The following is a 25118-nucleotide window of genomic DNA, read 5'->3' on the forward strand; positions in this document are numbered from 1 at the left end:
ATTCTCATGAAAAGTGAATTTGCCAATTTTAAGTAAAACTTTCCTCTGTACCCCCTCCCACTCTTCCCAGTGACCGACCCCCTCCAATGTGAACAAAGATCTCCCACCACCCAAACCCCTCAGGCACACTGCACCTTTCCTCTCCTCTTTAGCCTCATCTCTCATCCCAGAGTCACCTATTCCCCATTTATCCCCCTTTCCCTTCCATTCATATCCCCCCCCGCCTCCAGCTTTACATTTCACTCCTATTCCCCTTTCCTCCAATGCTGCCTGACCCACCAAATTACTCCAGCAATCTGTGTCTTTTTTTGTAAACCAGCATCCGCAGTTCCTCGTTTCTCTTATCATACACCCCCTTGTCCCCTTTCACTTCCAGCCTTTGTCACTTCCTCTGCCCATCTGCCAATCCAACCACCCCTTAATGCATAATCTATCATTAGCCAGGCTTTGCCCCACCTCCACCTCTCTTGTTCAGTCTGTGGAATTCTTTGCCACCGAAGGCTGTGGAGGCCAAGTCAGTTCCGTTTAGTTTATTATCACGTGTACCGAGGTACAGTGAAAAGCTTCAAAGGTTATCTTTAAGGCAGAGATAGATAGATTATGAGGGTGTCAGGGGTTATGGGGTGAAGGCAGGAGAATGGGGTTAGTAGGGAAAGATACATCAGCCATGATTGAATGGCGGAGGAGATTTGATGGGCCGAATGGCCTAATTCTGTGCACATCACTTATGACAAACTACACACTGCCCTACACAGAACCGGTTCCTGCACCTTCCCCACCTGCCTTACTGTAGACTCCTTGCCACCAGCAACACCCCATCTCCCCCATTTCCAATTTGGAACTTCCAATCCACCCCCATCCCATCCCAACCCAACACCTCTCCACTACCATTTTTTTTTTTTTTTGCTGCAGCCTCTCTCAGTTACTCTTGATTGGAAATAGTTGCTTACCTGGGTAAGAGGGCTAGGATTGGTGTGATGAGGCAGACCAGGTAGAAGAGTGGGTCGGTCATCTGACGTTGTATGATCCAATATGGATCTGACGGGCTGTTGCAGGTGACGCAGACGGCACTATAAACCAGTGTAATCAGAAAATAGAATGCAATACTTCCGATCGTGGAAACCCAATGCAGCCAAGTCTGTCAAAAGAGATTCAAGCCAAAAGGAATAAGTTGTCTTGATTAAACAGTCCAGGCCAATTAGCAGATCCATATTGCTGAAAAGCATTTAAGAAGGAACTGCAGATGCTGGAAAATCGAAGGTACAAAAAAATGCTGGAGAAACTCAGCGGGTGCAGCAGCATCTATGGAGTGAAGGAAATAGGCAACGTTTCGGGCCAAAACCCTTCTTCAGACAGAAGAAGGGTTTCGGCCCGAAACGTTGCCTATTTCCTTTGCTCCATAGATGCTGCTGCACCCGCTGAGTTTCTCCAGCATTTTTGTGTACCTTTGCTGAATGGCATTCATTTCTTCACATCTAATGGCGAGGAGAATGTGTAAGGGAGGAACTGGAGATGCTGGTTTACTCTGAAGATAGACTAAAAATGCTGGAGAAACACGGCGGGTCAGGCAGCATCTCTGGAGAAAAGGAACAAGCGACGTTTCGGGTCGAGATTGAAGAAGCGTCTCGACCCGAATTGTCACCTGTTCCTTGTCTCCAGAGATGCTGCCTGACCCGCAGAGTTACTCCAGCATTTTGTGCCCATCTTCGGAGAGGAAAATGGACCGAGATGAGTTCATAAGTAATAGGAGCAGGATTAGGCCATTCGGCCCATCAAGTCTACTCCGCCGTCCGATCATGGCTGATCTATTTTTCCCTCTCAACCCCATTCGCCTGCCTTCTCCTTATAAGCCCTGCCACTTATTTCATGAGCTGACTACCGTTTTAGCAATGCACCAGAATGTTCAAACTTTTGATAAGTTGGTCAAGTGGGGCCATAGAAAGTAATTCCACTCAAAGAAATAGACAAAAGACAATAGGTGCAGGAGTAGGCCATTCGGCGCTTCGAGCCAGCACCGCCATTCAATGTGATCATGGCTGATCATCCCCAATCAGTACCCCGTTCCTGCTTTCTCCCCATATCCCCTGACTCCACTATTTTTTAAGAGCCATATTTAGCTCTCTCTTGAAAGCATCCAGAGAACCTGCCTCCACCGCCCTCTGAGGCAGAGAATTCCACAGACTCACCACTCTGTGAGAAAACGTGTTTCCTCGTCTCCGTTCTAAATGGCTTACTGCTTATTCTTAAACTGTGGCCCCTGGTTCTGGACTCCCCCAACATCGGGAACATGTTTCCTGCCTCTAGTGAGTCCAAGCCCTTAATAATCTTATATGTTTCAATGATATATCCTCTCATCCTTCTAAACTCCAGAGTTTACAAGCCCAGCTACTCCATTCTCTCAGCATATGACAGTCCCACCATCCCGGGAATTAACCTTGTAAACCTATGCTACACTCCCCCAATAGCAAGAATGTTCTTTCTCAAATTAGGGGACCAAAACTGCACAAAATGCTCCAAGGTTGGTCTCACTAGGGCTCTGTACAACTGCAGAAGGACCTCTTTGCTCTTATATTCGACTCCTCGTGTTAAAAAGGCCAACATGCCATTCGCTTTCTTCACTGCCTGCTGTACCTGCATGCTTACTTTCGTAGACTGATGTACAAGGACCCCCAGATCCCGTTGTTCTTCCCCTTTCCCCAACTTGACGCCATTTAGATAGTAATCTGCCTTCCTGTTTTTGCTACCAAAGTGGATAACCTCACATTTATCCTCATTAAACTTCATCTGCCATGCATCAGCCCACTCCCCCAACCTGTCCAAGTCACCCTGCATTCTCAGAGCATCCACCTCACAGTTCACACTGCCACCCAACTTTGCGTCATCTGCAAATTTGCTAATGTTACTTTGAATCCTTTCATCCAAATCATTGATGTATATTGTAAATAGCTGCAGTCCCAGCACCGAGCCTTGCGGTACCACACTAGTCACTGCCTGCCATTCTGAAAGGAACCCGTTAACCCCTACTCTTTGTTTCCTGTCTGCCAACCACTTCTCTATCCATGTCAGCACTCTACCCCCAATACCATGTGCCCTCATTTTGCCCTCTAATCTCCTATGTGGGACCTTATCAAATGCTTTCTGAAAGTCCAGGTACACTGCATCCACTGGCTCTCCCTTGTCCATTTTCCCAGTTACATCTTCAAAACATTCCAGAAGATTAACAAGCATGATTTGCCCTTCGTAAATCCATGCTGACTCGGACCGATCCTGTCACTGCTATCCAAATGTTAGGCTATCTCATCTTTTATAATTGACTCCAGCATCTTCCCCACCACCGATGTCAGGCTAACTGGTCTATAATTCCCTGTTTTCTCTCTCACGCCTTTCTTAAAAACCTGGTGATACATCCTCTGGACTCTCACCAAAGCAATCTGGATAACTTTCAATTTCCATATCCTTGCAAGAAGTCTGGATTCAATGATGCTTTCCTGGTGCGGATATCAAAGGTGGTATGGATTATAGAGTCCCAACATGGAACAATTTGCTGCTTTACAACTACAAAGCTCAACTTCTGATGAATCATTGCCAAAGAGGCAGTCTGACAAAGGTATCGACTGGGGAAGATATAATTGAGTTCCTGTATACAAATTAAAGCAAGCTGCAGATGTAGGTGCTCTGATTCTATATGTAGACTCTACACGCTAGACATACAGCATGGAAACAGGCCCTTCGACCCATCATGTTCGAGCTGACCTGCACTATCCTGCACACTAGGCACAACTTACAATTTACAGAAGTCAATCAACTTACAAACCTGTACGTCTTTGGAGTGTGGATGGAAGCCTGAGCACCCGGAGAAAGCCCACGTGGTCACAGGGTGAACGTACAAACTCTATACAGGCAGCACCCGTAGTCAGGATCGAACCCGGGTCAATGGCGCTCTAAGGCAGCAACTCTACCGCTGCGCCACCGTGCCGCCCTGTGTAAAGCATAGGTTGTCTAGTGAGGGTATTTGGCTGATGAATAATGGGGACAGGATCAGTGGGGGATGAGAGGCAATCCCCCATAAGTTGTGTAGTGAAGGTTTTGGGCAAGTGAGAGTCCAGGTCCAGAGGGCATAGTCTTAGAATAGGAGGACGGTTTCAGCCGGAAACGTTGCCTATTTCCTTCGCTCCATAGATGCTGCTGCGCCCGCTGAGTTTCTCCAGCACTTTTGTCTACCTGAGAATAAGAGGACGTACCTTAAGGAAGGAGATGAGGACGAATTTAGTCAGAGGATGGTGAATCTGTGGGATTCATTGCCACAGGCGCTGTGGAGGCTGTCAACAGATATTTTTAAGGCGCAGATTGATAGATTCTCGATTAGTAAGGGTGTCAGGGCTTATGGGGAGGTCAGGAGAATGGGGTTGAGAGAGAAAGATGAATCAGCCATGATTGAATGGTAGAGTAGACTTGATGGGCCAAATGGCCTATTTCTGCTCCTATCACTTATGAACTTAGGAGGTGAGTAGTGGGGATGGGATCACTATGGGGAGGTGAATGTTAACGGACAGGTTGTCTAGTGAGGGTATTGCTCCCGATGTTGGGGAAGTCCAGGACAAGGGGTCACAGCTTAAGGATAAGGGGGAAATCCTTTAAAACCGAGATGAGAAGAACTTTTTTCACACAGAGAGTGGTGAATCTCTGGAACTCTCTGCCGCAGAGGGTAGTCGAGGCCAGTTCAATGGCTATATTTAAGAGGGAGTTAGATGTGGCCCTTGTGGCTAAGGGGATCAGAGGGTATGGAGAGAAGGCAGGTACGGGATACCGAGTTGGATGATCAGCCATGATCATATTGAATGGCGGTGCAGGCTCGAAGGGCCGAATGGCCTACTCCTCCGCCTAATTTCTATGTTTCTATGTATTGGGCTGGTCTACAGTGCAGGAGAGATTAGTAGTGGTGAAAGGTATTGATGATAGGAAGAAACCCCAGTGCACTAATTTAATTCTATCCAGGAAAAGTGGGTAGCAATTGTAAATGAATGTAGGTTGCATTTACATATATTCAGAATTAATGCTTGATCTGTACACTTCAACATTCTTTGTTGGAAATCATTGAAATAATATCACACTGACCAAGTTTTGAACAGAGCCTCAGCTGGTAGAGCTGCTGCCTCACAGCGCTGGAGACCCAGGTTCAATCCTGACCTCGGGTGCTGTCTGTGTGGAATCTGCACGATCTCCCCGTGACCGCCCGAGTTTCCTCCGGGTGCTCCGGAGGAAACGCAGCGTAGGTTTACACGGTTAATTCCCGGGATGGCGGGACTGTCATATGCTGAGAGAATGGAGCAGCTGGGCTTGTACACTCTGGAGTTTAGAAGGATGAGAGGTGTTCTCATTGAAACATATAAGATTGTTAAGTACTTCGAGGCAGGAAACATGTTCCCGATGTTGGGGGAGTCCAGAACCAGGGGCCACAGTTTAAGAATAAGGAGTAAGCCATTTAGAACGGAGACAAGGAAATACTTTTTCTCACAGAGAGTGGTGAGTCTGTGGAATTCTCTGCATCAGAGGGCGGAGGAGGCAGGTTCTCTGGATGCTTTTAAGAGAGAGCAGGATAGGGCTCTTAAAAATAGCGAGTCAGGGGATATGGGGAGAAGGCAGGAATGGGGTACTGATTGGGGATGATCAGCCATGATCACATTGAATGGCGGTGCTGGCTCGAAGGGCTGAATGGCCTCCTCCTGCACCTGTTGTCCATTGTCTATTGTCTCCGGTTTCATCCCACATCCCAAAGACATGTGCCTCCGTAAATGATCCCAAGTGTGTAGGGAGTGGATGAGAAAGTGGGATGGCATAGAACTCGTGTGATTGCCAGCACGGACTCAATGGGCCAAAGGGCCTGTTTCCATGCGTTATTTGTAAACTGAACTAACCAAGCATATTTTGAACAATTCTTTTAATATATTACCCTTATTGAGGCAGGCACAATTTTCTAATATGAAAATGATCTGCAATCAGAGCCAATATTGCTCAATCAGTCCTTGATACAAAACATATTGTGTGATCATGATCACATTTATTTTACCAGCCACTCATTGTGCGTATAACTTGCAGATGTGGTCCCTACTACAGGACAAAAGTTTGCTTTCAAAAATGCATGTATTTATTTTTTTGCTTTCTATTAGTAACTATTAGTGTAGTTTAGTTTAGAGATGCAGCGTGGAAACAGGCCCTTCGGCCCACCAAGCCCACACTGACCAGCAATTCCCCGCACACTAACACTATCCTGCACACTAGGGACAATTTATGCCAAGCCAATTACCCTACAAACCTGTACATCAATAGAGTGTGGGAGGAAACCGAAGGTCTCGGAGAAAACCCACGCAGGTCAAAAACTCCGTACAGTCGGCACCCGTAGTCAGGATCGGACCTGGGTCTCTGGTGCTGTTAGACAACAACTCTACCGCTAACCACCATTTAAGATATTCGCACCAAGACAATAATGTACAAATCCTACATCCTGCACTTTCTTTTATTTAAAGTACTAACATAATCTTGGTCATTAATCTTATTTTTTTGCAAAGCTGAAATCTATTTAGGGTTAACTACATCGAGCTAATTTGGCATTTGCTTTCATTTATCTGAGCTAATAGGGCAGAGAATATTGTTTTGCCTCATTAAAGATAGTAATACCATCAGATTGAATATTACTGCTATATGCTCACATTATCACAATCATGGCACAGACTCATCAATATGATGATGATATTTTATTGTCACATATCTGGCTACAGTGAAATTCCTTGTTTTTGCCTACAAGTACACAACAGGTCCGCTGTATTCTCACATCGAGTACTCCTTCCATTCATTAGGTCATAAGGAATAGTAGAATTAGGCCAATTGGCCCATCAAGTCTACTCCATCATTCAATCATGGCTAATCTATCTCTCCCTCCTAACTCCATTCTCCTGCCTTCTCCCCATAACCCCTGACACCCGTACAAATGAAGAATCTATCTATCTCTGCCTTAAAAATATCCACTGACTTGGCCTCCACAGCCTCCTGTGGCAAAGAATTCCACCACCCTGTGACTAAAGACATTTCTCCTCATCTCCTTCCTTTAATTCTGAGGCTGTGACCACTAGTCCTAGGTTCTCCCACTAGTGGAAACATTCAGCTTGCTTAAGGGCCTGTCCCACTGTTCGAGGTAATTCAAGAGCTCTCCCGAGTTTAAAAAAAAATCAAACTCGTGGTAAGCACGTAGAATGTACGTAGCGGGTATGTCGGAGCTTAGAACGTCTCTTCGCGGCTCGTAACGCTAACGGCAGGTACTCGGGAAACGCGGTAATCTCGTGAAGACGCGTGAAGATTTTTCAACATGTTGAAAAATGTCCACGAGAGCCTTGAGTACTTACGAGCAGCCATTACCGTAATTCTCCGAGTTTGAATCAGGGGTAACTCGGGAGAACTCTTGAATTAGCTCGTACAGTGGGACAGCCTCTTTACTTGTGTACACGTTCCTATCTAACTCTTGCAATATGCGTCTTTTACTTGGTAAACCAGCGTCTGCAGTTCTTTGTTTCTACATTTTGTCCTCTGCCTCTCCTCTCTGCCTCTCAGTTTTCTTTCCGCTCCTCCTCCGAAGAAGAAGAATGGTCTTAGTTGATGAAGTAATACAGTAGGATTTCAGATGAAAATTCAACGGTATGTGCTGTCGTTTTCTGCTCCGATTCAACGGGACATTTTTCTAAGGTTTGGACTTACCCAGGTTTTGGTTTCGATGGCGAGGTGGGCTACGATTGTGAAGAGGGACAGTGTGTTCATTGGCGTTCCAAATGTGAAGATATCAATATTCGAGCCTTGATATGTCTTGAAAAATAAGATAAAAGCGATTTTCTAGTAAAGGTGAAGCATGAAACTGTTCAAGGATAACTCCAAATATGAATGACATCAATACTTACAAAGTATGGAACAAAAAAACAGACAAGGCTTTGATAAAAAGCATCCAGCATCGTGATCCAGAAGCTCCAGTGATTGTAAGCCTGCAACAGACATTAACAAATTCTGCTCGGTTTCTGGTTGGTGGCAATTAACCAAAGCATTTATTTTGTCTGATGCTGACATTTTCAATTCATTGATTCAATGATATTTTATTGTCACATGTACCTAGATGCAATGACATTGAGTTTTTCCGTTCAACCTGTTAAAACCATAGAGTGGACCTCACCGAGGCAGTACACAAAGAGTCGCCACGTATCTGGCCCGATAAAGTTACAAAACGTTCATTGAACGATCGTATCTCGTAGCGGCGAACCAGGCCTGCTGCTTCACACGACTGGAGCCCCCCCCCTCATACTGGGCCCCTCTACGTTCTTGGTGGTCCCCACTGGGGCCCCCTCCTCGCTCTCCAACGACCCCCCTCCCTCTCGGCAGTGTGGGTCCCTCCCGACGCCACTGTCCATTCATGCCTAACCCACCATCTCCTTGCATATCCTTCTCATTAGCCAAGCCAACTCTGATGTCCAGGCCGCTGAGGTAGTCCCCCAGCCCCGACGTCGGACTTACATCACCCCGGCGAGCGGGCCTGAACATCGGGCCGCCCGTAGCGGCGACTGCGGAGGGCTCGGGGAGAACATTGGCGAACATTGGAGGAAGAGACTGACTTTGGTGCCTTCCCTCACAGTGGGAAACTTTGATTCTGCTGTGTGGGGATGTTTTATGTTCAAGTCTATCGTGTGTTGTGTTCTTTATTTTTATTGTATGGCTGTATGGTGATCTCATTTGACAAATAAATGTATCTTGTATCTTGTAGATAATATGAATACAAGGAACTGAAGGTACTAGTTTACAAACAAGACACAACGTGCTGGAGTAACTCAGCGGGCCCAGCGGCATCTCTGGAAAACATGGTGAGTGAGGCTTGGGGTTATGATCCTTCAGACTGATTGTTGGAGGGGGGGTGGAAGAGAAAGAAAGCTGGACTGGAGGAGAGGCAGGGCAACATGTAGAAACAAGGAACTGCAGATTCTTGTTTAACAAGGAAACATAGAAAGTGCTGGAGTAACTCAGCAGGTCAGGCAGCATCTCTGGTAAACATGGACAACATGACCAGGTGACGTTTCAGGTCGGGACCCTTCTTCGGACTGAACATCATTTCTGAAAAATAATTTTCTGCACCCTGGTATCTTTCTCTTCCCAACTTGGTTGTGTTTGGTCTGATTATATTCATCTATGATATTTTCAGATTTGATTGGATAGCACACAAACAAAAGCTTTTTGCTGTACCTCGGTACACGTGACAATAATTAAATTACACTGAGATACAGACTCCCTGTTCCCATCTTTTAACTGGAACACGAAAGAGGGAGCACATAACGCCAATTCTGGCCTCCCTTCACTGGCTCCCGGTGCACTTTCGAGTTCATTTTAAAATTATTTTATTTGTTTCTAAATCTTTGAATGGGCTCGCCCCGCCTTACCTCTCTGAGCTGCTTCATCCATACGCTCCTGCCCGGTGCCTCAGGTCAGCTGATCAGCTGCTCCTGGAGGTACCGAGGTCTAAGCGGAAGCTCAGAGGGGATAGAGCCTTCTCTGTTGCTGCTCCGGCGTTATGGAACACTCTGCCGTTGCACATCAGACAGGCCCCCTCACTGTCCATCTTCAAAACCAGTATTAAAACACATTTATATTCCTTGGCTTTTGACCCTGCTTGAGACTTTGCTCCTGTTTTAGTGCTTTTAATGTTTTTAATTTTATTGTTGTTACTTTCCCTTCTAGTGTTTTTATTGTCGTGTAATAATTTTTTTTGTCCATGATTAGTCATGTACAGCACTTTGTGGCAACACTGGTTGTTTTTAGAGTGCTCTATAAATAAAGTTATTATTATTATTATTATTATTATTATTATTATTATTATTATGTTGAATCCTGGCCAATATTTCCCTGTTATTTTCTACCAAGAAAAACAGGACCTAAGTGTTGCAAACTTGTTTTAGTTTAGAGACACAGCACGGAATCAGACCCTTTGGCCAACCAAGTACTCACTGATCAGCAATCCCCCATACACTAGCACAATCCCACACACTGGGAACAATTTGCAATCTTTACCAAAGCCAATGAACCCGGAGGAACAGCACCTCATATTCCGCCTGGGGACCTTGCGTCCGGATGGCATTAACATTGAATTCTCCCAATTTTGCTAGCCCTTACTGTCTCCTCCCCTTCCTTAACCCTCTAGCTGTCTCCTCCCACCCTCCTATCCGCCCGCCCTCGGGCTCCTCCTCCTCCCCTTTTCGTTCCTTCTTCCCCCCCCCCCACCCCCCATCAGTCTGAAGAAGGGTTTCGGCCCGAAACATTGCCTATTTCCTTCGCTCCTAGATGCTGCTGCACCCGCTGAGTTTCTCCAGCAATTTTGTGTACCAATGAACCTACAAACCTGGACATCTTTGGAGTGTGGAGAGAAGATATCGGAGAAATCCCAGGCAGGTGACGGGGAGAACATAGAAACTCCATACAGACAGCACCCGTAGTCAGGATCGAACCCGGGTCTCTGGCGCTTTGAGGCAGCAACTCAGCCGCTGCGCCACTGTGCCGCCCAGATGAAAGGCAAAAAAATACCCGATCCACAGGCGTTTCACGCTACTATGTAAAAGATAATGACGTTCTTGCCATAGAGGGAGTATAGAGAAGGTTCACCAGACTGATTCCTGGGATGTCAGGACTTTCATATGAAGAAAGACTGGATAGACTCGGCTTGTACTCGCTAGAATTTAGAAGATTGAGGGGGGATCTTATAGAAACTTACAAAATTCTTAAGGGGTTGGACAGGCTAGATGCAGGAAGATTGTTCTCGATGCTGGGGAAGTCCAGAACAAGGGGTCACAGTTTAAGGATAAAGGGGAAATCCTTTAGGACCGAGATGAAAAAAACATTTTTCACACAGAGAGTGGTGAATCTCTGGAATTCTTTGCCACAGAAGGTAGTTGAGGCCAGTTCATTGGCTATATTTAAGAGGGAGTTAGATGTGGCCCTTGTGGCTAAAGGGATGAGGTGGTATGGAGAGAAGGCAGGTACAGGATACTGAGTTGGATGATCAGCCATGATCATATTGAATGGCGGTGCAGGCTCGAAGGGCCGAATGGCCTACTCCTGCACTTATTTTCTATGTTTCTATGTTATTTACCCCCGATCGCTGACAGCTTCTGTACAGTTCAGGAAACTCTAATAGCATCTCTGCAGAAACGTCCTTATCCAGTATCCCACATGTTAATGGAGGAAGGGAGGTGAAGAGGAGGTTGAAGAAAATCATCAGCCAATAGTCAATCATCGAAGATCCACTAAACCCGCAATAGAACTGGTACCAGAAGAGTAGATTCACATAGGCCTATGAAGAGGAAAATGGGGAAAAAGGTTCAGAATATTAACATCACATCACGCTCAGCAGGACTACCAAATGTACAAACTATCCCAGAAACAAGGAACTGCAGATGCTGGTTTGCACCAAAAAAGATACAAAGTGCTGGAGTAACTCAGCGGGTCAGGCAGCATCTCTGGAGAACATGGATAGGTGACGTTTCAGGTCGGGACGCACTTCAGCCAGTCTGACTGAAAGGTTCCCTGCCAATGTTCTCAAGAGATGCTGCCCGACCCACTGAGTTACTCCAGCACTCTGCGTCCTTTTGTTTTGCTAACAAACGTCCTTGGTGAGCTACGACACACCTCATTGGAGACCATCAGACCATCTTTAATCGGACTTTCTCATGCACTAAACGTTATTTCCTTCATCATGTATCTGTATACTGTGGGCGGCATGCGTGCAATCATGTATAGTCTTAGCGCGCAACAAAAACTTTCAGTGTACCTCTGTACACGTGATAATAAACTAAACTAGAGTAAGATACCAAGCGCGAGCAAAGCACAAGTTTAGGAAGAACTTTGCAGGTCAGGCAGCATCTGTGAATGGAATAAACAAGAATGGAATAAACACCTCCAGATTCAGAGACAGTTTCTTCCCAGCTGTTATCATGCAACTGTACCATCCTACCACAACCAGAGAGCAATGCTGAACCTTGTTGGTGATCCTCAGACTATCCCGAAGAAGGGTCTCGACCTGAAACATCACCTCTATAGATGCTGCCTCACCCGCTGAGTTTCTCCAGCATTTTTGTCTACCTTCGATTTTTCCAGCATTTGCAGTTCTTTCTTAAACACTCAGACTATCCTTGATCGGACTTTGCTGGCTTTACCTTGCACTAAATCCTATCCCCTTATCATGTATCTACACACTGTAAATGGCTCGACTGTAATTATGCATTGTTTTTCTGCCGACTGGACAGCACGCAATAAAAGCGTTTCACTGTACTTCGCTACACGTGAGAGAAACTAACACTGAAACTAAAACTAAACTACAAGCGACGTTTTGGGCCTGGTCCCTTGTTCCGATTGAATCAAGCTGATCAGACCGTTCAGGATCTTGATCAAAACGTTGAGGAATAAGTAATGGCAGAAGGTGGACAAAAGTGTTGGAGAAACTCAGCAGGTGCAGCAGTATCTATGGAGGGAAGGAAATAGGCAACGTTTCGGGCCGAGACCCTTCTTCAGACCCAAATAGCAGATGCTGCTTCACAATATAATCCACAAAGCCTGAATTTACACCGTGGATCAGGCAGCATCTCTGGAGAACACGATACGTTCCGCCTGCCTCAAAACCCCCTCACCTGCATCAAATAAACTAAATAGTAACATTAAAAATAATGCCTAATTTTGTGCCGGATTGTTGGACGATGCCCCCCAGTGGCCAACAGCAAGGTTACGGCCGTGACCTTGTGGGCCCAAGAGCCTGTTCCTCTTCTGCATTGTTCAATGTTCTAAAGTTCAAGTGTCTTACTCCACTTGCCATCTGCCTTGCATTATTTGGCAGTCATAGACTCATAGATTCACACAGCGTGGAAACAAGCCCTTCGGCCCAACTTGCCTACACCGACCATCATGTCCCATCGCCACTAATCTCACCTGCCTGCCTTTGGCCCATATCCCTCCAAGCCTGTCCTATCCATGTACCCATCTGTTTCACAAACGTTGCAAGTGTCCCCGCCCTCTGGACTTTATTGATAACCGATAATAGTACTTGGTTTACGATTGCATTTACAGAAGAGTTTGACCCGACTAGGAGTGCCCAAATGGAACAAGATACCCCAAAATTTCAGCTTAATAACCTCTCGAGCTTAGCAATATAAGGAGAGTGTCTACTGTATGTGATTTAGGAATGATTATGATAAGCCTGCAAATGTTCATCTAAAAGTCAAAGTTGTCCACTTACCACATTCTTGTAGAAGTAGTAAATGATCATATTAGCCAAGCGGCTGTGGCACCAGTGGCCATGAACCAGCAACAACTTTCTGAGGTATTTAAAATGAGAGATTGCAAAATCACTCGCCATCACAGCCTATAAACACAGAATATTATGGAAGAGAAAACAATAAATGCATAGATCATACAACACAGAACACCAGCTTGTTTGCTCACGTTCCATGCTCCACTGACACGACCCCTCCCTTACTTTAGAATGCAGCTCGATTCCTTTAAGAAGCAGATGAGGAGGAATTTATTTTGTCAGAGGGTGGTGAAACTGTGGAATTCTTTGCCACAGCAAGCTGTCGGGGCCATATCAATGGATATTTTTAGATTCTTGATTAATACGGGTGTCACGGGTTATGGGGAGAAGGCAGGAGAATGGGGTTAAGAGGGAGAGATAGATCAGCCATGATTGAATGGCGATTAGATGATGGGCTAAAATGGCCTAATTATGCTCCTATCACCTATGACCTTATTCCTTCCATGCTAACATGGACTCATCAAAATTGACACCAACTTTACTCTTGTGGAAATACATTCCACTGTTTGTGCCACCTCTGGTTAAACTCAGAATTCACCAAGTTCCTCACGCTCTCGATATGGCCTCCCCTACACTGGTGGAACCAAACGTAGTCTTAGTTTAGAGATACAGCGTGGAAACAGGCCCTTCGGCCCATCGAATCCGTGCCGTCCAATAATCACCCCGTACACTGGCATTATCCTACACATTATAGACAAGTTGCAGAAACCAATTAACCTTCAAACCTGCACGTCCTTGGAGTGTAGGAGGAAACCTGAGCACTCGGAGAAAACATGTGTGGTCACGGGGAGAACGTACAGACTCCGCCCTGACAGCATCCGCAGTCAGGATCGAACCAAGGCCATTAGCGCCATAGGGCAGCAACTCTAGCACTGCACCGCCCCAGCCAAGTTGCCAACTTCACTGAACACTTATGCTCTTCCCACCAAGGCCAACTGGAGCTTCTAGTTGCTAGTCACATCAACTCCCCTTCCTATTCCCATGCCAACCTATCTATCCTTGGCCTTCTCCGTTGCCATAATGAGGACACATGCAAAGTTGAAGGATAACACATCATATTGGGTAGCTTACAAGCCAAGGGCACCAACATTAAAATTTCAATTCATTAACACGTTATTGGCTTGGAGGACATACAAGCAATCCTGCAAACTCAGGTATTGTGGCCAAAAGTACATAATCAGGCTGGCACAGAGGTACGCTGCTGCCTCACGGTGCCAAAGTCCTGGGTTCAATCCTGACAGCAGCTGTCTGTGCAGAGTTTGTACGTTCTCCCTGTGACCACGTGGGTTTTCCCCTTGGTGCTCCGGTTTCCTCCCTTATTCCTAAGATGTGGAGTTTTGCAGGTTAATTGGCCTCTGTAAATCGCAACTAGTGTGCAGGATGCTAAAGTGGTCTAACATAGAACTGGTGTACATGTGATCGATGGTTGGCATGGACCTGGTGAGCCAAAGAGCTTGTTTCCATGTTGTATCTCAAAACTAAATATTCAGCAATTTGTTTTGTAAATGCTTAGCACACATAACGTTGGTTCTACATGATCGAATTTTGCCACCAGATCTTCTTTTAACTTTAAAGACATGTATTAGGTCAAGACTCAACCATTTTTTTCTAACATGAAGTTTATCCTGCCTGATCCTCTATTCCTGATGGACATATACTTTGCATAATACGGTGATCACAACTCAACTTTCTCGATACTATGCACAGTATTCCAAGAATTATTAAATGAAAGCTGAACAATAGACAATAGATAACAGGTGCAGGAGTAGGCCATTCGGCCCCTTGAGCCAGCACTGCCATTCAATGTGATCATGGCTGATCATCCCCAATCAGTACCCCGTTCCTGCCTTCTCCTCATATCCCCTGACTCCGCTATCTTTAAGAGCCCTATCTAATCTCTCTTGAAAGTATCCAGAGAACCGGTCTCCACCACCCTCTGAGGCAGAGAATTCCACAGACTCACCACTCTCTGTGAGAAAAAGTGTTTCCTCGTCTCCGTTCTAAATGGCTTACCACTTATTCTTAAACTGTGGCTCCTGGTTCTGGACTCCCACAACATCGGGAACATGTTTTCTGCCTCTAGCGTGTCCAAACCCTTAATAATCTTAGATGTGTCAATAAGATCTCCTCTCATCCTTCGAAACTCCAGAGTATACAAGCCCAGCTGCTCCATTCTCTCAGCATATGACAGTCACACCATCTCGGGAATTAACCTTGTAAACCTACGCTGCATTCCCTCAATAGCAAGAATGTCCTTCCTCAAATTAGGGGACAAAAACTGCAAACGATACTCCAGGTATGGTCTCACTAGGGCCCTATACAACTGCAGAAAGACCTCTTTGCTCCTCAACTCAACTCCTCTTGTCATAAAGGCCAACATGCCATTCACTTTCTTCACTGCCTGCTGTACCTGCATGCTTACTTTCATTGACTGATGAACAAGGACCCCCAGATCCGTCTTGAAAGGCGCCCATAAATAAAATGTATTATTATTATTATTATTATTACTTCCCCTTTTCCCAACTTGACACCGTTTAGATAGTAATCTGCCTTCCTGTTTTTGCTACCAAAGTGGGTAACCTCACATTTATCCACGTTAAACTGCATCTGCCATGCATCTGCCCACTTACCAAGTCACACTGAACATGAATATACACATATTTAGTACCATATAATGCCAGTGGAGAAAGAATGTTCTAAACCAACGATATTTCCATTGTGATTCATTATCTTACAGCTACATGTCAAATACCTGCATTCCTTCTTGACCTGTAATCCCAATGCCCACATCAGCAGCTTGGATCATACTGACATCATTTGACCCATCACCTAGAATATAAATTAAAACATTTTAACATTTTAACACTTCTTTCCATGGATAGCCAGTCACTAATTGATCTCTAGCGAGCTATTGCAATGCGTCTTATTGGAATATAAGCCAAGTCTGTTTGACAAATAGCGGAAGTATGAAAGAACAGAGATAAGAAAGTAAACATAGACCAGTATAGTAGATCCAGGGACAGTTTCTTCCCAGCTGTTATCAGGCAACTGTGCTGTTCGATCAACAACTGGAGAGTAGTCTGGAGCTACCATCTACCTCATTGGAGACCCTCAGATTACCTTTAATTGGATGTTACAGGACTTTGTCTTGCACAAAACATTATACCCTTTATCATGTCTCGACGCTGGGGACGGCTCGATTGTAATCATGTATTTTCTTTCCGCTGACTGGTTGGCACGCATCAAAAGTTTTTCACTGTACCTCGGTACACGTGACAATAAACTAAATTAAACACAGTGACGGGCTCTTCAAAGTGCCAAACATGATGTCAAGAGACCAGCAAAACCATGAAAGCCTTCCAAATGAGTTTCATTGGATTAAACACCATAGTTCCAACATGTCTCACCCACAGAGTGACTTGAGATCATTTTAAAAACACGCTCAAAACCCCAGTCTAGGGAGAGTAGAAAACCTGAGCAAGTGATGGGCGGCACAGTAGCACAACGGTAGAGTTGCTGCCTCACAGCGCCAGAGACCCCGGTTCGATCCTGACTACGGGTGCTGCCTGTACGGAGTTTGTAAATTCTCCCTGTGACCGAATACGTTTCCTCTGGGTGACCCTGGTTCCTTCCCACATCCCAAAGACCTCCAGGTTTGTAGACGAATTGGCTTCTGTAAATTGCCCCAAAGTGTGTAGGATGCTATAATGGGATAACACAGAAATAGTGAGAATAGGTGATTGATGGTCGACGTGGACCTAGTGGGCCAAAGAGCCTGCTTCCACACTGTATCTCTGTAACTCTAAATTCAGCTGAAGGCCCCTGAATACATCAAAGCAAGTTCTTAGGCATCATGGTGCTCCAGAAATATCACCACTATTTTTGTGCATCTTTCCTATCATTTTATATTCCTCACAGCTAGAAAACTATCCAGTTGCATTTTTAATATTTGTAGAGAATGTGTGCAGATTTCACAAGGAGACAACTTGTTTTGAATGTTGCGGACTCTGGGGGAAAAAAAACAAACTTCCTGTCATTTAACTCAATTCTACACTTAAGCAACTTCATCTACCTCAAATAATCTGCCCAAGAATAAGTTTGAGATAAAAACATAGAGCGTTGCACATGTTCCGTAGTTTAGGCAACACCGTGTTGTGGCGCAGCGGTAGAGTTGCTGCCTTTACTGCGTTTACAGCGCCAGAGACCCGGGTTCGATCCGAACTATGGATGCTGTCTGTACGGAGTTTGTACGTTCTCCCCATGACCTTCGGTTTCCTCCCACACTCCAAAAACGTACAGTTTTGTAGATTAATTAGCTTAATAATAATAATAATAATAACAATAATAATAATAATGTATTTTATTGTCATTGCACATAAGCGCAACAAGATTTGGTATGCAGCTTCCATCCGATGTCATAACTTAAATAACTAATAAAATTTAGATTTAGATACCCCGAGAACATGGTTTGTAAAAAGAACAGTACAACAGTAAAATTGTCAAAACAGTTAAAAAAAGACTAAAGTGCAGATGTGTCCCAGGTGGGTGTAGGATAGTGTTAATGTGCGGGGATCGCTGGTCAGCACGGACTCGGTGGGTCGAAGGGCCTGTTTCCTCGCTGTATCTCTAAACTAAACTAATAAACAAACCTGCGAAAGGAGAATCAGAGTTAGCATTTCAGCTCGATTACTTTGCATCAGAATGAATGAAAGATTATCAACCCAATATGTTAATTCTGCTTGTATCATTGCAGATGCTGCCTGACCTGCTGAGTATTTCTGGAAATTTCTGCTTTTATCTCTGGGATTTTATATAATGCTTGTAATGCACAGAAAGGCTAGGATAGGATATCTCAAACTAGAGGGCACAGGCTGAAGGTGAGAGATTAAAAGGAGATTTCAGGGCAGTTTTTTCCAAGTAGAGGTAGTAATTATCTTAGCGACATGGTAATTAGCTGTATTATTCGGGCAACGCCACAGTGGCGCAGCGGGTAGAGCTGCTCTCCTCACAGCGCCCGAGACCCAGGTTCAATCCTGACCTCGGACGCTGTCTGTGCGGAGTTTGCACGTTCTTTCTGTGGCTGTGTGGGTTTCTTCCTGGTGCTCCGGTTTCCTCCCACATACCACAGACGTGCGGGTTTGTAGGTTAATTGGTCTTTGTAAATTGCCCCTAGAGTGCAGGGAGTGGGATAACGCAGAACTAGTGGGAACGGGTGATCAATGGTCGGCGTGGACACGGTGGGCCGAAAGGCCTGTTACCTTACCCTACCTTTCAATTCAGTTTGGAACACGTTTCTGTGCTGTGCAATTCAATGACTCCGTTTTCTTGATGAGTGCAGGTGTCAGAGGTTATGGGGAGGAGGGAGAGATATTGAATGGTGGAGTAGGCTTTGATGGGCCGAATGGCCTAATTCTACTATCCTTATGACCTTAAGGCACTACATCTCAAATAATAGCAGTGAGATATATTTATCCACTTATTTGAAGAATGATGGAGAAAAGATTTATACCTATTGCCAAGGTCATGGCCTTCAGACGGTCTCGGACTAACTCGACCACCATGCTTTTCTGCCGGGGAGTAGAACGACAACACACCACAGATTGACAACATTTTGCCACCTCTAGAAACTTCTTCTGCAGGTTCCCCTGGAAGATCACACTCAAGGTCTTTCCATCAATGACCAAACCAAAACTGGGCTTCAACGGGCTTGAAGACGTGGGCGCAAAAATGGTAGTCAGTTTGGAAGTAGCGCAATCTAGTCCAGTATACTTTCCCACTTCATCCAAGATGCAATCTAGCAACGCTTCACAGATGTCCTGTTAAATCACAACAGTTTAAAAAATAATTACCAACTAGAAAACACAACATTTAATGGCCTGTCCCACTTGGACGTCATTTGCACGACATATACGTGACATCATTTACCATCGCAACGCACTACGCGTGCGTAGTAACTCACACGTGATGCATGCGTGGAGCACATTACGCGTGCTTGGTGCATGGTGACGTGGGCAGTGACGCGCGGTCACGCATGGCGCCCCAGCATTTTGGGATGTACAAAATCTTCGCGAGCAAATGACGCCCAAGTGGGACAGGCCCTTTACTTTTCATGAACTATTGCCAGAGATATTTTCAATCACCCGCTGTTACTGTATTTAATACTGTTCAAGGCAAATTTAGCACATAGTTGTAACTAACCTGGAAATGGTGCAGAGAAGATTTACAAGGATGTTGCCAGGACTCGAGGGCCTGAGCTATAGGGAGAGGTTGTGCAGGCTAGGAGTCTATTCCTTGGAGCACAAGAGCATGAGAGATGATCTTTTAGAGGTGAATTAAATCATAAGGGGATTTGTTAGGCTAAATGCACATTTTTACCCAGAGTAGGGGGATCAAGAACCAGAGGACACATGTTTAAGGGGGGGGGGGGGGGGGGGGGGGGGGAGGGGGGGGGGGGGGGGGGGGGGAAGGCTTTAATGGGAGCTTGAGGGGCATTTTTTTAATAAAGCAATGTGGAGGGTGCATGGAAGAAGCTGCCAGATGCGACATTGGTTAGCCAGGTACGACATTTGGACAGGTAGATAAAGAGGATTTTTATGTCTGTGGGGTGGGGGAGTGGGACTGGTAGGATTGCTGTACATGGAGCTGACATAAACGTTATATGACAAAGGACAGCACAATGCAGAAACAGGCCCCAGGGCCCACCGAGTCTGCGCTGAGCAGCGATCACCCATACACTAACACTATCCTACACACTAGGGGCAATTTCCAATTTTTCCAAAGTCAATTAACCAACAAACCTGGACAATTTTGTAATGTGGGAGAAAACCGGAGAACCTGGAGAAAACCTACTGCAGTCACGGGGAGAACGCACAAACTCCGTACAGATAGCACCCGTAAGTCAGGATCGAACCCGGGTCTCTGGCGCTGTGAGGCGGAGACTCTACCGCTGCGCAGCCATGCCGCCCTGGCTAATGTTATCATATTTCCCGACATATGTACAAAAATGCTCTTTTGATAAATGCTAAACTTGCATCATAATCTCAGTTGTTTAAAACAGCACAATTAAAAACGAAAATTGGCAAATGTGAATAAAATAACAATGCAAATTTCTTAAAAAAGCACAAGAGGTTTGTTGGTTAATTGGTCTGTGTAAATTGCCCGTAACGTGTCGGGAGTAGATAGTGGGATAACATAGAGAACTAGTGTGAATGTAGAATTGATGGGCAGCGAAGGGCCTGTATCCATGAAACATCCCTCAATCAATTCAATCAATCAATAAAACGTTGACTATGCATGCCAGCTATACTGAAGAATCCCGATCTAGAATGTCATCTGATTATTCCCATCACAGATGCTGCCTGACACAGAATTCCTCCAGCATTTTGTGTTCTGGAGATGATTCCAGCATCTTACGGGTGCTGTCTGTACGGAGTTTGTACATTCTCCCCGTGATCTGCATGGGGGATTTTCTCCGAGATCTTCGGTTTCCTCCCACACTCCGAAGATGTACATGTTTGTAGGTTAATTGGCTTTGGTATAAATGTAAATTGTCCCGAGTGTGTAGGGTAGTGTAAGTGTGAGGGGATAGCTGGCGGGCGCGATCTAGGTGGGCCGAAGACCCTGTTTCCGCGCTGTATCTCTAAACATCTACATTCCGTCGTGTTTCCATGCTTTATGTTAAAAACGTCCTCATCATGTCCCCACAGAAATCTATTACCACATTCAATTCAATTCCTACAAGCAAACGCAGAGACTGCTACGAACATTTACAATTTGAGCAGTGAAGTATGTTTCTCCTCTGGTTTGACATTTACAAGAAAACTACGAGCCACAAATTAATCTGTGATAGAACGCAGGAAGGAAAGGTTATAGAAATGCCAAACACTCGTTTGCAAATGTCAACAATTTTTAGGTTAGACTTGACTTTGTTTTTAATAGAACTACTGGTTGCCCGTTGCATATGGCGGGTAATCTGGCACTGCACCTAATGTTTATATTAGGGAGGAAGGTTTTAATGGACCCATAGATTGGGATGTTGTCATTCGATATAAATCTTGAAATCCCTAAGAGCACGCATTTTTTTTTCATGACATGTGGAATTGGAAAGGACATTTGCCTGAGAAAAAGGGAAAGGGTTTGTGGGTTGTACTGGTGATGAAGATGGCATTTGATTGCTTTACCCCTCACATCCCACACTCAAGTTCCCAGCGGTGTGTTAGGTCTGATTTGTGCCTTACCGTGACAAGTCAAGGAATGTGAATGCATCAACCTTGTGGCCAGCAATGCAATGAAGCTACCAAGCTAAAAACCTGGCATAACCTTGCTTCATCGAGAGCTGAAAGAGTCTCCGCACTTCCACATATTTCCTGTGCCATTTATCCAATTGAACTACCATTCAGTACATAGAATATAGAACCGTGCAGAGCAGGAACAGACACCTCGGCCCACAAGGTCAGTGTCGCACATGATGCCTTGTTCAATCAATGTTAGCTCTGCCACAGAAGGTAGTTGAGGCCAGTTCATTGGCTATATTTAAGAGGGAGTTAGATGTGGTCCTTGTGGCTAAAGGGATCAGAGGGTATGGAGAGAAGGCAGGTATAGGATACTGAGTTGGATGATCAGCCATGATCATATTGAATGGCAGTGCAGGCTCGAAGGGCCGAATGGCCTACTCCTGCACCTATTTTCTATGTTTCTATGTTTAGAGATACAGTGCGGAAACAGGCCCTTCGGCCCACCGGGTCCACACTGGCCGGCGATCCCCGCACACTAACACTATCCTCTACGCACCAGGGACAATTTACACAATTGTACCAAGCCAGTTAACCTACAAACCTGCACGTCTTTGCGGTTTGGGAGGAAACCGGAGATCCCGGAGAAAAAACCAAGCAGTCACGGGGAGAAGGTACAAACTCCGTACCAACATGCTTTTCCCTTTGAGAATAGGGAAGATTCAAACAAGAGGACATGACTTCAGAATTAAAGGACAGAAGTTTAGGGGTAATATGAGGGGGAACTTCTTTACTCAGAGAGTGGTAGCGGTGTGGAATGAGCTTCCAGTGGAAGTGGTGGAGGCAGTTTCATTGGTATCATTTAAAAATAAATTGGATAGGCATATGGATGAGAAGGGAATGGAGGGTTATGGTATGAGTGCAGGCAGGTGAGACTAAGGGGAAAAAAAATTTGTTCGGCACGGACTTGTAGGGCCGAGATGGCCTGTTTCCGTGCTGTAATTGTTATATGGTTATATGGTTACATGCACCCCGTAGTCAGGATCGAACCCGGGTCTCTGGCGCCGTAAAGCTGCAACTCTACCGCTGCCGGCCTACAATGTATGATCTCCCTACTTTTCCCACGGTGACAATGTCACGATAATGTCTGCACTCACCTGGTGTTCACTATTTAGAGTGAAGATCACGTCGTTTGGATGCAGAAGCTTACAGGCATACGCAATGTACACAGCGGTTTCTTGTTTGTCCCCCGTTAGAACCCAGGTCACTATGCCGGCTTCACGAAACGCTGCAATTGTGCTTGGGACGCCATCCTGAAGGCAGTCTTCCACCGCCGTCGCACCTTTTGTGACAAAAATAAATACACCGACTATTTTAAAAAGTTTTCTTCCACCAATAGGTATAATTTGCTTGACTTTAGTTTAGAGATACAGCACGTTAAAACCGGCCCTTCGACCCACTACAACCACACTGACCTGCGATCCCCGCACACTAACACTATCCCACACACACACACACACACAGGACAAATTTACAATTTTACTAAGCCAATTAGCCTACAAATCTGTACATCTTTGGAGTTAATGGCAAATTTTTAGTATTAACAGTATTACATTCCTTATCTTGCAACTAAGGGTCTCCATTGCGTAGAATAGAAAGAAGAAATGGAACTTAGTACATTACTGAGGTGGCGCAGTGGTAGAGTTACTGCCTTCCAGCACTTCCAGCGGCGGAGACCTGGGTTCGATCCTGACTACGGGTGCTGTCTGTACGGAGTTTGTACGTTCTCCCCAAGACCGCGTGGGTTTTCTCTGAGATCTTCCGTCTCCTCCCACACTCCAAAGATGTACAGGTATGTACGGTAGGTAAATTGGCTTGGTGCATGTGTAAATTGTCCCTAGTGTGTGTAGGATAATGTTAATGTGCGGGGATCGCTGGTCCATGCTGTCCCGGTGGGCCGAAGGGCCTGTTTCCGCGCTGTATCTCTAAACTAAACTAAACTATATGATGTCACCACAAGCTTCAGTGCCATGAAGTCAATTGTTTGTCGAGACTTTGTAACAGTAGCAAAGACTCGGACTGTCTTTAATCAAACATTATCTTGCATTAAATGTTATTCCCTTCATCATGTATCTGTACACAGTGGGCGGCTCGATTGTAATCATGTATTGTTTTTCCACTGACTGGCGAGCATCCAGCAAAATACTTTTCAACGTACCTCGGTTCACGTGACAATAAATGCAACTAAACTACAAACTATGACCGATCATAAACTTTGGACTGAAACAGAGGGGGAGAAAAAAAAATCAATAGACTCAAAATGCTGGAGTAACTCAGCATGTCTGGAGACAATGCATTGTTTCTCCACAGATGCTGCCTGACCTGCTGAGTTACTCCAACATTTTGTGTCCGTCTTTGGTACAAGCTAACACCTGTATTTCCCTTTTGTTATATTTAAGGGGAAAAAATGGTTGTGCTATCAAGAGAATTGGAAGCTTCGACACTTTTTCTCCCCACGAAGTTTGACAGAAGTGCGTTGGCAAACTGATTTCAGGTGGTGAATTTAACACAAGAAAAAATCTTGAAAATTAACAAGTCAAATAAATGCAAAGAAGACATGTGGAACTGCCGATGCTGATTTACAAAAGATCAACTCAGTGGGTCAGGCAGCATCTCCGGAGAACCGATAGGTGATGTTTTGGGCCGGGACCCTTCTTTTTTAGGAACATAGAAACATAGAAAATAGGTGCAGGATGAGGCCATTCATCGTGATCATGACTGATCATCCACAACCAGTAACCTGTGCCTGCCTTAGACAATAGACAATGGACAATAGGTGCAGGAGTAGGCCATTCAGCCCTTCTAGCCAGCAACGCCATTCAATGTGATCATGGCTGATCATCCCCATATCCCCTGACTCCGCTATCTTTAAGAGCTCCATCTAGCTCTCTCTTGAAAGTATCCAGAGAACCGGCCTCCACCGCCCTCCGAGGCAGAGAATTCCACAGACTCACAACTCTCTGTGAGAAAAAGTGTTTCCTCTTCTCCGTTCTAAATGGCTTACCCCTTATTGTTAAACATCTCCCCATATCCCTTGATTCCGCTAGCCCCTAGAGCTCTAGACCCCCTAGAGCTTAGTTTAGTTTGTTGTCACGTGTACCGAGGTACAGTGAAAAGCTTTTGTTGTGTGCTAACCAGTCAGCGGAAAGACTGTACATGATTACAATCGAGCCGTCCACAGTGTACAAATACACGATAAAGGGAATAAAGTGAATGACAAAAAAGAAAAATTGAAAATGAGGAATTGCGATTCTAAAACAACATTCAAGCCCTGCAGTGGTCCAGAAAGACTGAAATATGCCACCATTGTGTGGAGTGTTTAATTGTCATATGCACCGGCAGCAGAAAACAATGATATTCATACTAACAGCAGCATCATGGGCCTGTACACATAATAAGCTCCAGTCCACCAGTACAGTGAGGATTCACAAACAGCAAGAAAATAACAAAAA

At 45.2% G+C, this 25118-nt stretch overlaps 1 protein-coding gene across 1 annotated transcript in view; it reads right to left on the minus strand.

Annotated features, from left to right (window-relative positions):
* LOC129701832 (phospholipid-transporting ATPase VB-like) overlaps nucleotides 1-25118 on the minus strand; it is a 125016-nt gene that overhangs the window by 2566 nt on the left and 97332 nt on the right. Inside the window, exons 15-22 of the mRNA XM_055643301.1 lie at nucleotides 22764-22948; nucleotides 18885-19191; nucleotides 16128-16204; nucleotides 13301-13426; nucleotides 11165-11365; nucleotides 7944-8024; nucleotides 7747-7851; nucleotides 951-1138 (exon numbers count right to left, since the gene is read on the minus strand). Of these exons, the coding sequence (XP_055499276.1) occupies nucleotides 951-1138; nucleotides 7747-7851; nucleotides 7944-8024; nucleotides 11165-11365; nucleotides 13301-13426; nucleotides 16128-16204; nucleotides 18885-19191; nucleotides 22764-22948 (1270 nt within the window). The remainder of the gene's footprint in view (nucleotides 1-950; nucleotides 1139-7746; nucleotides 7852-7943; nucleotides 8025-11164; nucleotides 11366-13300; nucleotides 13427-16127; nucleotides 16205-18884; nucleotides 19192-22763; nucleotides 22949-25118) is intronic.

This window comes from Leucoraja erinacea, chromosome 11 (assembly GCF_028641065.1).
Source record: "Leucoraja erinacea ecotype New England chromosome 11, Leri_hhj_1, whole genome shotgun sequence".
Classification (NCBI taxonomy): domain Eukaryota; kingdom Metazoa; phylum Chordata; class Chondrichthyes; order Rajiformes; family Rajidae; genus Leucoraja; species Leucoraja erinaceus.